Source organism: Saccoglossus kowalevskii, chromosome 14, assembly GCF_978046115.1.
Source record: "Saccoglossus kowalevskii chromosome 14, keSacKowa6.1, whole genome shotgun sequence".
NCBI lineage: Eukaryota > Metazoa > Hemichordata > Enteropneusta > Harrimaniidae > Saccoglossus > Saccoglossus kowalevskii.
Window position 1 is genome coordinate 19,252,046 of NC_140654.1, and position 16,631 is coordinate 19,268,676.

The window sequence follows — 16,631 nt, forward strand, 5'->3', positions numbered from 1 at the left end:
TTATATACTCCTTTAGATTCCTTATATACCCCTTTAGATTCCTTATATACCCCATCAGATTCCTTCACATACCCCTTTAGATTACTCTATATATACCCATTCAGATTCCTTATATACCCCTTTAGATTCTTTATATACCCCTTTAGATTCCTTCACACACCCCTTTAGATTCCTCGTATGCCCCTTTAGATTCCTTATATACCCCTTTAGATTCCTTCACACACCCCTTTAGATTCCTTCACACGCCTCTTTAGATTCCTTCACACACCCCTTTAGATTTCTTCACACACCCCTTTAGATTCCTTATATACCCCTTTAGATTCCTTCACACACCCCTTTAAGATTCCTTCACACACCCCTTTAGATTCCTTCACACACCCCTTTAGATTCCTTATATACCCCTTTAGATTCCTTCACACACCCCTTTAGATTCTTTCACACACCCCTTTAGATTCCTTCACACACACCTTTAGATTCCTTCACACACCCCTTTAGATTCCTTATATACCCCTTTAGATTCCTTATATACCCCATCAGATTCCTTCATATACCCCTTTAGATTACTCTATATATACCCTTTTAGATTCTTTATATACCCCTTTAGATTCCTTCACACACTCCTTTAGATTCCTCATATACCCCTTTAGATTCCTTCACACACCCCTTTAGATTCCTTCACACACCCCTTTAGATTCCATTCACACACCCCTTTAGATTCCTTATATACCCTTTTGATTCCTTATATACCCTTTATATTCCTTCACACACCCCTTTAGATTCCTTCACGCACTCTTTTAGATTCCTTATATACCCCTTTAGATTCCTTATATACCCCTTTAGATTCCTTCACACACCCCTTTAGATTCCTTCACGCCCCCTTTAGATTCCTTATATACCACTTTAGATTCCTTATATACCCGTTTAGATTCCTTATATACCCCTTTAGATTCCTTCACACGCCTCTTTAGATTCCTTCACACACACCCTTAGATTCCTTCACACACCCCTTTAGATTCCTCCACACACCCCTTTAGATTCATTATAACCCTTTAGATTCCTTCACACACCCCTTTAGATTCCTTCACACACCCCATTAGATTCCTTATATACCCCTTTAGATTCCTTATATATCCCTTTAGATTCCGTATATACCTCTTTAGATTCTTTCATACACCACAGTCGATTTCTTTATTACACCACTGTACATTTATCCTTTATGTGCCTTTGTAGATTTAAACATTGTATGATATCGTCAAGAATACCTCTTCGTCTCTGTGAAAAGTTCTTGTGCATATGTCCCATATTTGTCGCATAGTACATACTTAATTACTCTCATCGTGGAATGTCTCTGGATGTTCAAACATCCACAGACAAATATCGAATATCGCAGTCTGTCCAACCACGGCTGGATACGAGGAATCTAATGACTGGACACGCTCTGTTATTGTATTTCAAGTTAATTGTATCAGGTCTGTCTGCCGTACAGCTATCCATTCTTGGGAACCTGAAGACTGTTCCTTTGATGTATGTTTTTATTGCTATGTTGTATATTCAGTATTTAGTCACGTGGTACGACGTGACAGTCTATTCACATATAATTTGGACGGTTTTAATTACAACACATTATCAACCAACGTCAGAACATTACCCAGGGACATTTTTCAATTGTAAACGTCTCGGATGGAATGTAATTAGTTTCAAAACATGTTCACAGTAACCTACTGCTAAACGTTTCTGAACAGTACCACACGATGGCGCTGTATTAGTGCAACCAACATGTATTAGTGCAAGAAACACTACGGGGGAGAGGGGTTTTGTGAGGGCGTTTTGTGTTACGTCGTCTTAGCTACTTATACACTGGATGCCCCAATAAGCCATATTCCGCCCACTGCGAGATCTCGCATGGCCAAGCTTTACGTCCTTAGCAACTAGTACTAATTACTAAGCAAGGTCAACATAATTTCTCAATTAACATTTCATTCTCAACTTTCCACCATCAGTTGACACTGGCCAATCAGAAGCCAGAGCTATATCTGCTTTTTACGACTTCACTGAAACTCTCAGGCCAACTGCTTTGAAATTTGCACTGGGGAACTTTGGTCAGTAACACCATGGCTTGTTTCGCATTAATGCGAGAAATCAACAGCTTCAGCTGAATGGCTACTTGTGCTGTCAATCATTTGGCCGGTGTATTATGTGTCTTGAGCGATTGTGTTGGATGACATTCGTTGCTAAGGTTATTGCTTATGCTACACATCTTCTATTTCGATGACGATGTATGATAACATCGAGTAATCCCTGGTAATAACTATGACTAACTGGTAATGTTAAGAAATATAAATATGTATTGATAGAAATATGCAAACATGACTTAATACAAGACCAAGTCTTGTTTACACAACGCATGCGCGCACAGAACGTGAACAGAACGCCATTCAATAATCAAATGTCGGCAACCTCATTCATTTCTTAACCTTTTTTCACCACGAGACTTTCTCGCCAAATTTGTTCTGCACTTTTTTTCTCATGTTCTTCAATATTTCTGGGAATTAACCCTAACAGACAAAAGTTGAGTCAATTTTCAGTTCTTACTAAAAAAAATGGCTTCTGAGAAAAGTGCAGACTATAAACAGGACTATTTTGTGAATTTGTGGTGAGAAGAAGGAACTGGTGGTGAAAAGTTCGTTCTGCTGTACAAATCATCATTCCGCTTCATCTTAAAACGGTCACAAAACGTAAGGAGACAAATGCTCGAAATCATTGCGGTATCTGGAAGAGTGTGACCAGTACATTTTTTGCGATGTCTTGACTGTACATCTTTATTGTTCTTAGATATGTCAACATTTTATTCTGCAACACCTTTTTTCAACTAATCTTCTACCCACCTCTCATAACTTCAAATGGTCGACCCCTACTCTGTGATTACCCCTCCCCTCCCAGTAGAAGTAGAAAATGGTAGTTGTGCAGCGCGCGCTTGAATTCGAATGACCATTCGTTGTGTGCATCGCATGGAACACGTATATCGAACAGGACGCTATACGACGACCATCGCTCTTGACGCAATGTCTCGACTGGACATATGTGACAGAATTGGTGTTAATTGAAAGGTGATTTTCAATGCCGATCCTTGGGGTTGTACGAGCATTTCGAACCGGTCTCAAGTAAAAATAATATCACAGCAAAGCTCAAGGAATGAATACAGAAAAGAAATAAATTGGTAACAACGTCGTTTATAGCTTTTCCTGTATCTAGACGGCGAATAACTACACAAGGAAACACAATTGTTGATTTGAACTACATTACTTTCATCAATATACGTCATAGAAACATTCCATCGATAGAGGGCGCTACTAATAAGAATGGCGTGCTAGCGGTATATTGTGTCCACTTAGAGAGGATGTCTCGACCCCCTGCATTGCACCAGACACTAATCTACCCAGAGCTGAAGAAAAGTACTACTAGTCTGTATATTAATAATACAGATATTTCAAACAAACAAACAAACTAACATCCATATTTAATACATTTCCTATAATTATAAACAAACACACACATATAGAGAAAAAATCATTAAATTTAGGTTAATAATTAATAAATTATATTTACATACATAGAAATGCAAATAAAATACGCATGTAAAAGAATTTATGCACCATTTGTGTATCGTGCATAGGGCGCCGCCATCGGCACAATTTGTCAGAATCCGAATCACACGGTTTCTTAACAAACTTTAGAGGAAAAGGGCTGCCGAGATCTCGGAGATAGCGAGATAGTCACGTGACTTGTATTTCCCCTCCAATAGTGTTCCATTCTGTCCCATCAACTTCATCGCTTCTACTGTTCTGTATATTTCACAAAGAAGAGTATACACATGTTTCATATATTTCAAACCAGATAATATTAACCAACTTACCAACATTTTTTGGTGCAAAATAGTACTCACAGTGGAACTTTTAGAATTCACTAATAAATTACTCTAGTGTTTACACATGTCAGGATTGTTCTCAGTATTTTATTCACCCCCCCAAAAAAACCGAGTTGCTATTTTATTAGTGTGATATGTTGGAAAAATTTGCGAAAGAATCGGACCAATCGGTTGCTGTGGCAACTGCAAAACATATATTAAATATTTACACACAGCGCCAAATTAGAAAGATAAAAAATGGACAATTTGCATAAAAGATATTTCTTGCCTTGTTCATGGTCTTTTTACAGTAATTAACTTGGGATTTCCTTGAACATTTAACATTTTAATATAAATAAACAGGAGTAATAAGTAGTTATAGTGTAAAAACGTAACAAACTGTGTGCACAGCGCTAAAAACATAAAGTCGACTCGTCCGTGGTTAATGACGGCCAAGTGTAAACGAAGCATCTACTCGTATGATTTCTAAGCGTGGAAGTATTGTTGTTGTTTAGCTAATCACAATTGGGGAACTACGAGCTTATTAAATATAAATACAAACAACGCATACTTAACGTTGTTGATTTAATTTGTTTTTTAAAATGTTTTTTTTTTTTTTTTTTGCATTTCTAATTATAATTCCAAGTTAGATTTTATAATATGAAATTTGAATATGATTTTAGCGCTTCAACTTGAATGTATCAACTTTTTGACAATCGTGCATGAATATTACTGTCTGAATCACTGAATCAGAGATTTAGATCAGTACTTGAAGTTGATATTTACTGAAGTATGATAATCTAGCTTAGCTTACAACGATGACAACACCAAGTTGCAATACATCGCGCCCTCCAGCGACGAAGCATATCTGTGACGTCAAAATGACGTAGATATGTTTGATTGTTTGTGAAGTCGTTACGTCACAACATCGCTTCGTCACTACAGAGTGCGATTTGCAATATACTGAAAACTAATTCCGCTTAGTAATTTCAATAAATATTGGAATAGTATAAAAAGATTAGTCCTTTGAGACCCGTTTCAACAAATCGACCGAATACTTCAGAACAGTTCCGCAGTTTGAAACCAGTACACACCAAACTCACAGATACTATGTCTAACTACAATTGTCTAAATATAATATAATATATATATATATATATATATATATATATATATATATATATATATATATATATATATATATATATATATATATATATATATATATATATATATATATATATATATATATATAATTATATATATATATAATTGTTGTTTAACTTACACGCACATAGCACCACTATGGCCACCCAAACATTATATCCATGCAGAACAACATGGGAGAATGCGAGATGTAACAAAAAACCCAAATCGGCAAACTACAACAGCTAACTTAAAGGGCGGTGGTCGACGCGCCACGCATGCGCAAGATATGGGTCTCATATGAACAAAGATGGCGAGTTTTACTGTTGCGCAGACCAACGAGTACAGACTGAGACGTTACTAAGCTTTAACTAAGTAATTTATTTGGTGATTGAAAGGTATCGAATGAGTCATCGACGGTACTTAGTGCAAATCGCGCCCAAGTCAAAACTCGTACTCGTGATTGGATTGTAGGGAAATCAATGTTTATCAACACAAATGTCGCATATGCGCGACGCGATGACCACCACCCTTTAAAGCTGCGACGTGTTCAAATCCATCTACACAGTACTTGCATCTCGTTAGTAACTCAGCGTGTTCACTATAAACTGGAACGCTACAAATGAATATACACTGGACGTGTTGACACGTGCACATTACACGATAGCAAACTTCTAACATTTACAAACAAGTTGCACTACACTAGATATATATCTTGCTAGTAGTTGATATCCAGCGCTAGATGGCGCTATGTTTGAATATCCCCTGATAGAAATAAGGCGGCGATTAATTAGTAGCAGAATATCAACGTTTTTTATGGAAAGTATTAAATCCCTTGCACCGCATGATCGTCTACCTTATAAAATCACCGTTTTCAGCTTAACGCTGTTTCAATGTAATCGACATCTAGTCGCAGAGGACACCCAACATTCGTTGTCAGGTTCTCGGCCTGTTTTATGTGTTTATGTTTATTTGTAGTCGTATTTTATTTACGATAGAGTTTGTATCCAACCAGGATCGACGTCCGGACTATTGGTGAACAGAATATTAAGTCGTATTCATATTTGCACGCGGACAACATTTGTATTGCAATCATTGTAAACCAATTTACCCAAATTGCATCAATGCTCTAAAACGGGCATTTAATTGTCTGTGTCCATTTTCGAGCTTGGCGTAGAGGGACACTTTCATTCCGACACAACAACTGCTACCATCTACCCATATCGAGATCATCAACTGTTGGTCTGTTACAACTGTTGGGCGTTCTGGCCGTGTGGCGCCATCCCGGCCATTGCTTGCTGTTGCATCATCTGCTCTTGGTATCTGCGTTCCTTCTTAGCTCGTTTGTATGCTTTCTTGTAACGACTTGGAGGAGGAGGGCAACAGTAGCAATATATGCAGACACAGAATAAAATCGCCAAGAAAATAAAACATATGATGCTTACGACGATATCGGTCATGCTCAATGTGCTGAATGGTTTGCTCTGGCCTGTGGAGAGACACATACAACAAACAAACAATTACTTAGAGTGCAATACAGACAACTGTGTCCGTTAGGCCAACGCTACAATCCCATGGTATATAGACGGTGGGGGCGATATATACATACAGAGACAATTTACCTTCACTGTGACGTGCATGCGAATTTATGAGCACTTTGGCTTGCCAGATTTGTCTACATTCAATGAATCAAGTTAACGTGTTTTCTCAATATATAAACGATTGTAATACGAATCCAGTATAATTGAATGACTAAATGTTCGATACATGCATACTAATGATCTAATTTGCATATGAACTTTTAAAATGTCGCGTGATACTTACGAAGCCCGCACATTTCCACTGATTCGTCGCTGCCATCAGCACATGTTTTTTCGCCGTCACACGCTTTGTTTCCATCTACGTAAGCTAGAGGACCGTTCAGACATTTCAGGTCACACGTCTTATCTATTGGACAAAAACGCTGTTACTAAATATTAAAATTCGATGTGCATTTACATATAAGTTTAAAGCCGGGGTGTCGTCACCTACGCATGCGTCAGGTCGCCATAGCGTGTCATTGTTTACAAACAAGCGTCTACACATGAACCTTTGTGTTTTTAGCGTGTGTTGTTATTAACGCTTGGAACTCAATTCTCGCGCGTGCGCAGGTGACGACACTCCCGCTTTAATATTCAGCACACAATGAACGCGTCGTTGTTGTTAAACAAACAAATATATTGTACGTACTAGTAATGTAAACGCACGTGCTATTGCGTGTTTCAGAATATTATCATAATTTATATTCATTATGTAGAAAATAATAGCAGGTAATCGTAGTTATCGGCAATTGCAAAGATTTACAGCAAGTTTATTTCGTGTTATAATACACATGCAAGGCTATACGAAAACGCCTACACTGAACACTTCTTCTGTGACAGTCTTGACCCACACCACTCCCAAAACAAAGCTAAAACGTGAAAATAATGTTTTATAAAATATGAATGTAAATATAAGTAAATATCATTCCCTGACATTTCCACACACTTCATTTTGAGTGTACTAGAGGGTCTTATCACTATTCACGGTACCTTGTCAACGGCGGATCTAGGATTCTGGAATAGGGGGGCCGATAAGTTGTCCGAAGGCCAAGTTCGCGAGCGCCGATGGCGCGAAGCACTGTTGGTTGTTAAAAATAACGTAACACGTAACAGAACACATGGAACAAGTACCGGGAACACATCCCGAGTTATAATCTGTGTCGGAAACTATGTGACTAGAACCAACATCTATCCAATCAAATTGCAGGTTATTCACCATTCTCCATCAAGAGACTATGGGTCTTTTATCACTAAGCTAGGTAGTCGCCAGGGAACGTCCCACTAGTTGTGGCTCTCTGTGGCTCCTTAGGTTAAGAAGACTCTGCAAGGGAGAGTGGGTTATTCACTTTTGTAAAGTAAACAATACTTACTTTTCGTGTATCTATAATCCTCATCGCTACCATCAGGACAATTGTTGACGTTGTCGCATTTCAGTCTATTGTCGATGCACAATGGGAAATCGAATCCAACAAGATCGGGGCATGTAAAACAACTATCGTCTAGAAAAACGAAAACATGATATCACATTATTCATTGTCAAAATTTGCAAAATAAACTGCATCTCTAGCTTAAGTCACGCCCTCTATCGACAATGTTCGTGTGTGACGTAAACGATTTTGCTAGATGTTGTACGTCGTTTGGAAAATAGTAAATATTAATATTTTATTGATCTCTGTTGAGACTGATATCGACATCTTTCACCCATTTACTACTAAAACACCGATTCTAAAGAAAACATGGTATTTCATATTGATTCGTCAATATTCCACATTTTTTCACATACGCAGTACATTTTTGACGCAATAGAATAGCGCGTTTATAAATCAACAGCCATTGAGAAACCCTTCTTAATTTACACAAAAACACATTCTCATGTCAATCATGAGAGCCCGTGTTTTAAATGAAACTTTTGCATTTTGAAAATCAACAGAGAATCCTGCGATTTGATTGGTGAAAACGGCCCAGCCATGTTAGAAACAATTGTTATTCTAATTTGCCTAATGTCACCTATTATACCTTAAGTTTGTAACGTAACCAAAATTGAAATACGTTTAGCTAATTTGTAATCCTAGTGTAAGTACCAAACTAACATGCTGTAAATTCCCATATTTATTTAAAAGTAACAACTGTTATACACCGTCTTATCACTATAAATCGTACAGACTCAGACTCAGATTAATTTTCTTCTTATAGTTTTTCCCCAATTATCTGTCTATTTGTTGTTCAAAGTACAAGTTTGAATGCATCTATCGACGCACACGTGTTATTTCATTGTAAAACAAATCAATTATAATAGTATGTACAAACAAAGACACGTGTCTTTGGTACAAATTAAAATGCGCCAATTGAGATCCAATCAAGTACTAGTATATAATGACCCAATATTGACACAATTGAATGCATATACATTATGTAAGTATTTGAATCTCTGTATTTAATTTCAGTTCAGAATGTAAATATATATCTATATACCGGTATTATAAATTATATTAAGATTTATGAATTAAAAGTTGATTTTGCTAAAATTTGTACTGATTGCAAAATAACAATTGTGACAGGTGCTGGTATTCAAGAGTGATAATATGCCATGATCACAAGTCAAACCGAGCCACGGATCATAATAATCTCCTGAGAACATTGCACGTTTTTTTGAGATTCAATCTAAAATAAAATGGCATATGCGATTCGGATATGAGAAAGTAGGTAAAGTTTTCGGAATATAAGTTTATACAAGAAAGTGTGTATGGTTTCCGGGGTCTCCGTTGATATGTTAATTAGCCTGTCTTCTGATTGGTTGAAACATATTAGACATGTCAATCATTACAAGCCCGAATCTGGCCGATAATGTGAGGGCGCTTACACCATGAAAGGTATTAACGGTCCGTTAGTACCTTCCATGCTTACACTGATGGCAAGTCTGTTGGGATTTCACGGTCACATGACTTTCGCTTTCACCCGTCGTTTACGCAATTTATATTTATTTTTCAAGAATTTTTCATCGGAATCGCAACAGACTGCAAGCAAGTCTACATGCTTTGTTATCGTCGCTTGGGACTCAATTCCTGCGCGTGCGCAGGTGATCACCCTTCCGCTTTAAACATATCAGATCTGAATGAGGAAGCAATAGTTTTGAATAAAAAGTCAAACAGATCATTGTAGAAGCATATATTGGTTATTTTGCCAAACCACGAGTAGGTCATACTAGTATATATAGCCAAGGCGAAATAACGATGATTATGAAATTGTTGATACAGTGTTGATAGTAGTGTTTCAGAACGTGATTTCAGTGACGCTGACTTGTTTTGACCGCTATATGTTTTAATTGCTCTACAGTTCCTCGGGCTTTTCTAACGGTATGTTAGTTTAAAAGGTGGTGAGCGTCACGCCGCGTCGTATTGAATACGAGTCCCATACGACGTATACAACGTGTGTAAAATATACTGGTAATACATGAAATTCGAACACGTGCTACGTGGAGACCTTTGCGTTTCAAGTATAATATAGCAATTATTTGTACTAAGAGTGCAAACATTTCATGAAATATAAATACTGTTAGTATCATGGTTTATCGCTTAAATTTCGTTATGTGCCGAAGAGCAGTATATGTATACACGTATTACTTGGAACCGTTTAACGATATTAGTTGATTCGTATCACGAATTATAGCCGTGCTCTCTCCAGATTAGTCATGTGACCAATCAATCATAAACGGATCGTGCGCATATAAATTGCACTGCTGCTATAGAAATCAAACACACTACATACTAACCTCGTAAATTCGGGTGGTACGTAATAAATATTTTAATAAAATGTGCATATTTTTTGTGAACATTTCTGCTTTTTTTTATTCTAAAAGTCAATGACCACGCAACTAATTGTGTAATTTTATTTTCCCTCGTCGTAATATAACCCTCAATCTGTTACATGGTGAATTAAAATTGTCATTTGCACTCTTTTCGAGGGGGTGCTCGGGTAAGCGCCCACCCCTAAAAAATCACGTTTTTTCTGAGTTGAGAACCCTGGGCGCTAACGCGGTCGAGTACGGTAAACATGAATTAGAGAAGATACGTAATTTACATGATAAGGTTTGCATACTAGTCTGCAAGAGGATAAAATTTAAATATGCAAATTGACAAAAACCGGAACTCGAATATGTAAGTAAGTAGCCGAAAATGTAAAATCTCGTAAATCTGCAATTAATAAATCTGTGTTCAGTGTGTTGACACTTACCAGAAACGTTAACAAAAACTATAAATTTCATCTTGAAATTAATAGTTCCTCGTAGATCGCCTGAACGGGCAGAGATTGAGAACGTCATTGAGTTAGAGTTACTGAAATAGGGTTCCATCCACATTGGTCGAATATCCATCTCTTGGACGACTCCACATATCGGGGTAGGGGTGAGTAGGTCTCCTGACAACCCGTCCCGTATTTCTAACGCGCCAAGCGTACATTCTGGTTCGCTGCTTGTGTGCACCACGGGAAAATAAAATGCCTTATCAAAGAAAAGAGCTATACGTTTTCCCTTGCTAACATTGAGAGTCAGGTGACAGCTTCCCGTGTTCTCGTCGGATTGCGCAATGTCAACGACTATCTCTCCTGCTGCGGCATCGGTATCAACTGTTCTCTGAATACCATCTCGGCAAGAGTCAATTGTAACTGAAATAAACAAAGTTAAAAAACACAATACAAGTTGATCAACTACGTAAAAATTAATTAATCAACGTTAAAATTAAAAAAATGAGTTGTGGGATGTATGCAGGAACTAGACAAATATATGTATGTAAACGCACCCCACAAGCTGTTATGACACACTTTTCGTCAGATGGAATTAATAACATGTCGTGCAAAATGTCTTCACACCGAATGAATACGTTACTTTAATCACGTGAAAACCTATTCACCAATGAAGCATCGACTATTTGTTACCATTGGTGGCGCGCTTGCGGTATCCCAGCCGATGCTCGAATAACTTAGTCAACGTGAAAATACAAAGATGCGAGTTGTACAAATAACATATGAAAATTGTGCCTCAAGAAACTGCGCGTAACATTTGTTCAACCTGGAATACGAGTCACGATATTTGAATACGTCCAAGAAAATACGCCAGATCTGTTATCTCGTTTTACAACTCGGTATTTTTCTTACGCTTACAAAAGCAATATACTAGTAGTCATCTTTCTTTTTGGCGTATAGCAGACGACACTGACGGCTTGGAATACTTTATCAAATATTGTCGAGTTGTTCTGACGTCCGACAAACAGAGCCGATACAATAAAATCATTGCCAATGTGACTTCCGCATACATACATGTACACATATGCCATAATAAATAATAATAAATAATGTCATAATAAATAAACTACGTGTAGCTTCCGACAATATTCCATTTCCTTTGCACGTTACTAATTTACATATATACGTCATGATGTACAACATGTCGCATTATTGAAATATGATTGTCGCATTATTGAAATATTCCGATATATTCACGATGGGATGATAACTTGTGTCCGGAAAATTAGTAATATTATGCAATAAATTACAGGAAAACCCAGAAGGGTTTGTTTGACTGATTCAGAGCGACAGTGAACAACAATCTTGCTCTAATAATATCACACATGTATCACATTTTGCCAAATGACGTTACGACAAGTCACTAGTGGGTAAGTAGTAAATAATATGACGTATTGATCTAGATTGTATGTACGGTTATGCGTCACGTGATCAATCTAACTGGAATCGTCTCAATCGAAGAAATAGTGGTCAAACATGCATTTTATTTTTATTTTTAAAATGATTTAAAGGATAACAACATTATAGCACTGCTAGTGAAATAATTTACTTAGAAAAATTCACACGTGATTTGATTTTCTGGTACGTACGTAATAAAAGGCATGTGTGTTTGTGTGAAATATATTTCCTCAAATTGTACAGCTGCATTTACAATAAACCAACATTTACAACAAAAATATGTCACTCAAAAGTAAAAACTATATCATGTATTTTGTTTCTGAAAGACTAATATTTCGGCAATAGCTTTGATTTTGAGCATTTTTGGGTTTAAATATAAGAAATAAAAATGACCAAATCCTACCGAAATATTATTTTAGATACGTTTTTAGATACAAAGTGATCCTATACAAGGCTAATAGCACATCAAATGTGATATGAAGACTGAAATACGTTGAAATCGTTTACGTGATGTAGACCGCGAAAAATTACCACGCACGACGCACACTTTCGTGAGAAATTACACACAAAATCATCGGTGACAGTTCGTAAGAGAGAGGCTTAGCCTCTCAGAATGACAAGGTATTTGACATTTCGCCCAGGGCCCACGTTTGCTTGTCATCTTGTACCGTAATCCCTGTGATTCGCTGAGCAAAATTGGATTTCAATAGATGGCGCACTCTGGAGATCTAGACGCAACCCCGCGGCCATCTTTTTTTTTTTACTTGCAAGTAGTAAAACGCGGTATATAGTGTATAATGTTATTCCCATGGATGTTACAAATTGACGGTAATGACACAGGAAATGCTTTATTAAAGGACAAATCGGAGAAAAAAAAGATCTATAGTTGCAGCTATTGTCGCTAAGATAAATGTCACTGTATTGGGTGACCGTATGGTCCACCGTGACAATGTCTCAGAAAACCGACATACGCTATTCAGAGATAATTTATGGCATTTATTCAATGAAACTATTTCAACATTTTGCACATAGGATGAACAAATCACGGATTTTTTAATAAGTGAGGAAACCTGTCTCACGTTGCTCTGAACCTAGTCCCCTGGTTGTCGGTGAACAGTCTAACGCTCTGCGTTTAAGTCTTGTTAAATATCAACGTGATTTTTATTTTCTGCCGGCTCAAACAAACTTTTATTGAACAAAATATATACATTTTCTGGTACGTACGTAATAAAAGGCATGTGTGTTTGTGTGAAATATATTTCCTCAAATTGTACAGCTGCATTTACAATAAACCAACATTTACAACAAAAATATGTCACTCAAAAGTAAAAACTATATCATGTATTTTGTTTCTGAAAGACTAATATTTCGGCAATAGCTTTGATTTTGAGCATTTTTGGGTTTAAATATAAGAAATAAAAATGACCAAATCCTACCGAAATATTATTTTAGATACGTTTTTAGATACAAAGTGATCCTATACAAGGCTAATAGCACATCAAATGTGATATGAAGACTGAAATACGTTGAAATCGTTTACGTGATGTAGACCGCGAAAAATTACCACGCACGACGCACACTTTCGTGAGAAATTACACACAAAATCATCGGTGACAGTTCGTAAGAGAGAGGCTTAGCCTCTCAGAATGACAAGGTATTTGACATTTCGCCCAGGGCCCACGTTTGCTTGTCATCTTGTACCGTAATCCCTGTGATTCGCTGAGCAAAATTGGATTTCAATAGATGGCGCACTCTGGAGATCTAGACGCAACCCCGCGGCCATCTTTTTTTTTTTACTTGCAAGTAGTAAAACGCGGTATATAGTGTATAATGTTATTCCCATGGATGTTACAAATTGACGGTAATGACACAGGAAATGCTTTATTAAAGGACAAATCGGAGAAAAAAAGATCTATAGTTGCAGCTATTGTCGCTAAGATAAATGTCACTGTATTGGGTGACCGTATGGTCCACCGTGACAATGTCTCAGAAAACCGACATACGCTATTCAGAGATAATTTATGGCATTTATTCAATGAAACTATTTCAACATTTTGCACATAGGATGAACAAATCACGGATTTTTTAATAAGTGAGGAAACCTGTCTCACGTTGCTCTGAACCTAGTCCCCTGGTTGTCGGTGAACAGTCTAACGCTCTGCGTTTAAGTCTTGTTAAATATCAACGTGATTTTTATTTTCTGCCGGCTCAAACAAACTTTTATTGAACAAAATATATACATACTCTGCACAAATGGACAATTGTTACTAATTCGCCCCATTGAACGTTATCACTGTCATGCCGAAAATAAAAAAAAACACATTTGAATAACATGCCTCACATTCTAAAGTACGCCATTGAGAATGAAAACTTTATCCTAGCCATATCGGGCATATTCTATGATGGTGTGTTGATATCTGTATGCCACTAAGTACGGTATTAAGTGACGCCATATAAACGTGACGCGAGTATCAATTACAGGTGCGCCATTCGAAGAACACAGACATGAGCTAAAAGCATAATATTATCAGCCGAGTTTTCTCTGAGGTAACTCGTCAGTTCTCCCAAATTAAGTCAATGAACAGAGTGTGCTGGCACTTCGTTTCTATCACGTTCGTATTCTCAATTCATGTGTATTTGCTATTCAAAACAAATAATCATGATTCGAATCACTTTTCAATTAGTCGCTGTCCATTACGCGACCCATTACGTCACATTAAATAATTATAATGATCGCTGTAGTGTCGGACCGAATACCATGACTCAATCAGGAATACGTGGCTGTACGTATTCGAGATAAAAAAAATACCTTAGCAAATTACTATGTTTATATAGTCTTTACAGTTCTAGCAACCCATTTCAAGTTACCAGGGGCAAAGAGATTATGATCGGAAAGGAAACCGCGAAAGCGAACGACGTCCGACTCTATTGAATTGAAACCTTTCAGTGTCGGTGATAGACTGTCAGTCATGCTTTTGTAGTGCACTTTTAGTGCAGCGTTCTTCATAGCTAATTATTGAACAGGTCGAAACTATTCCTGTAATTGCTCAACCATGGAAGGAATGCACGACTGCGGTCATAAAAGACATTTTGGAGTACGATCTGAAATTCAATTAAAGCGCGAGGGTCGTCACCTGCGCACGCGCGGGAATTCAGTCCCAAGCGACGATAACAACATACGCTAAAAACGCAAAAGCTCATGGTTATATGCTTGTTTGTAAACAATGACACCCTATGGCCATCTGACGCATGCGCAGGTGACGACTCCCCCGGTTTAAAGTTGTTGAACTAATCATTCTCACCTTGCATTTCCAATTGCCATAAGTCAACTGTTGTCACCTTTCAGAAATAAAAATCGTAATAATTTTTCCATTTTTTATTTCAACAGTTTTGATCAGGACTTGTAGGAAATATAAAAATTGTGACCATTGGGTTCAAAAATGAAATAGAAAACATAGGAGATTCGTAACAACGTGTAAAATGTTGCGTCAACATTTTGGCGGGAATAATGATAGCATTGGACGCGTTACAGAGTGAAGTGAATTTGAAGACGAGTGATACAATTAGATTTGGTTTTTGCATATAGTCCATATTACATATCCTAGATTGAAATCTACAACCCCTTACCACTTTTATTTTTCTTATTCATTGTGGTTGAAAAAAAAATCATATCAATGAAAACAAGGAAGTTTATTTCAAGTTGTTATCCTCCACAGGCAGACTCAATTTCGTCTCAATCAAACGTGAAACACTGGTTATGTATTGGCACAAGGTTTTTTACATTTTTGTTATTCTCATGAATTAATCAATCCTTCATATATACGGTATAAAAATGAAATATGTTTATTAATATATAAGCAAATTTGCAATACTAGTGTCTCAAAATCACATGCAAGAAAGGCTGCAAATACGTATACGTACGAAATGAAATATATACCTACATAAGTGAGTACACAACTACATCCATAAATCTTACGAAAAATCACATTTCTATTTGCTTACCAACCTCTCACCCGATTGGATTACAACATGACAACTTTTGTTGTAATATTCACAAAACTGCTAAAAATTGGATAATTATCCGCATCTTTTTGGTCACGTGATTGATTAAGTACCGCTCGATAAAGTATCTATTTGCAAATACTCGTAACACTTTTTAATCAAATTTAACTGTCGTCAGGTGGATCTCTCGCGAGACGGAAGACACATACTTCACGAGTTGGCCCTGTGTATGATTAACATGACACCAGTAAATCATAATAAATTACTTTTAGCTTCATGTTGGCAATCGATATTGTGATTGAATA

General features: G+C 37.1%; 1 protein-coding gene across 1 annotated transcript; it reads right to left on the minus strand.

Moving 5' to 3' along the window:
* Positions 1-5,628: 5,628 nt before the first annotated feature.
* On the minus strand, positions 5,629-15,973 carry LOC102808030 (uncharacterized). Its single transcript, XM_085507494.1, has 5 exons — positions 15,952-15,973; positions 10,861-11,289; positions 8,001-8,129; positions 6,875-6,997; positions 5,629-6,539 (listed from the first exon to the last, which is right to left on the minus strand). Exons 1-5 carry the CDS (start codon positions 15,971-15,973, stop codon positions 6,298-6,300), a joined length of 945 nt encoding a protein of 314 aa, XP_085363620.1. The 3' UTR covers positions 5,629-6,297.
* Positions 15,974-16,631: the final 658 nt, after the last annotated feature.

Coding starts and splice junctions, on each gene's coding strand:
- LOC102808030 (XM_085507494.1), bottom strand. CDS start 15,973: ATGAATAAGAAAAATAAAAGTG. Junction 8,130..10,860: donor AGTTTTTGTTAACGTTTCTG/GTAAGTGTCAAC, acceptor TCGTTTTTCTAG/ACGATAGTTGTTTTACATGC. Junction 6,540..6,874: donor AGTGGAAATGTGCGGGCTTC/GTAAGTATCACG, acceptor GTCTCTCCACAG/GCCAGAGCAAACCATTCAGC.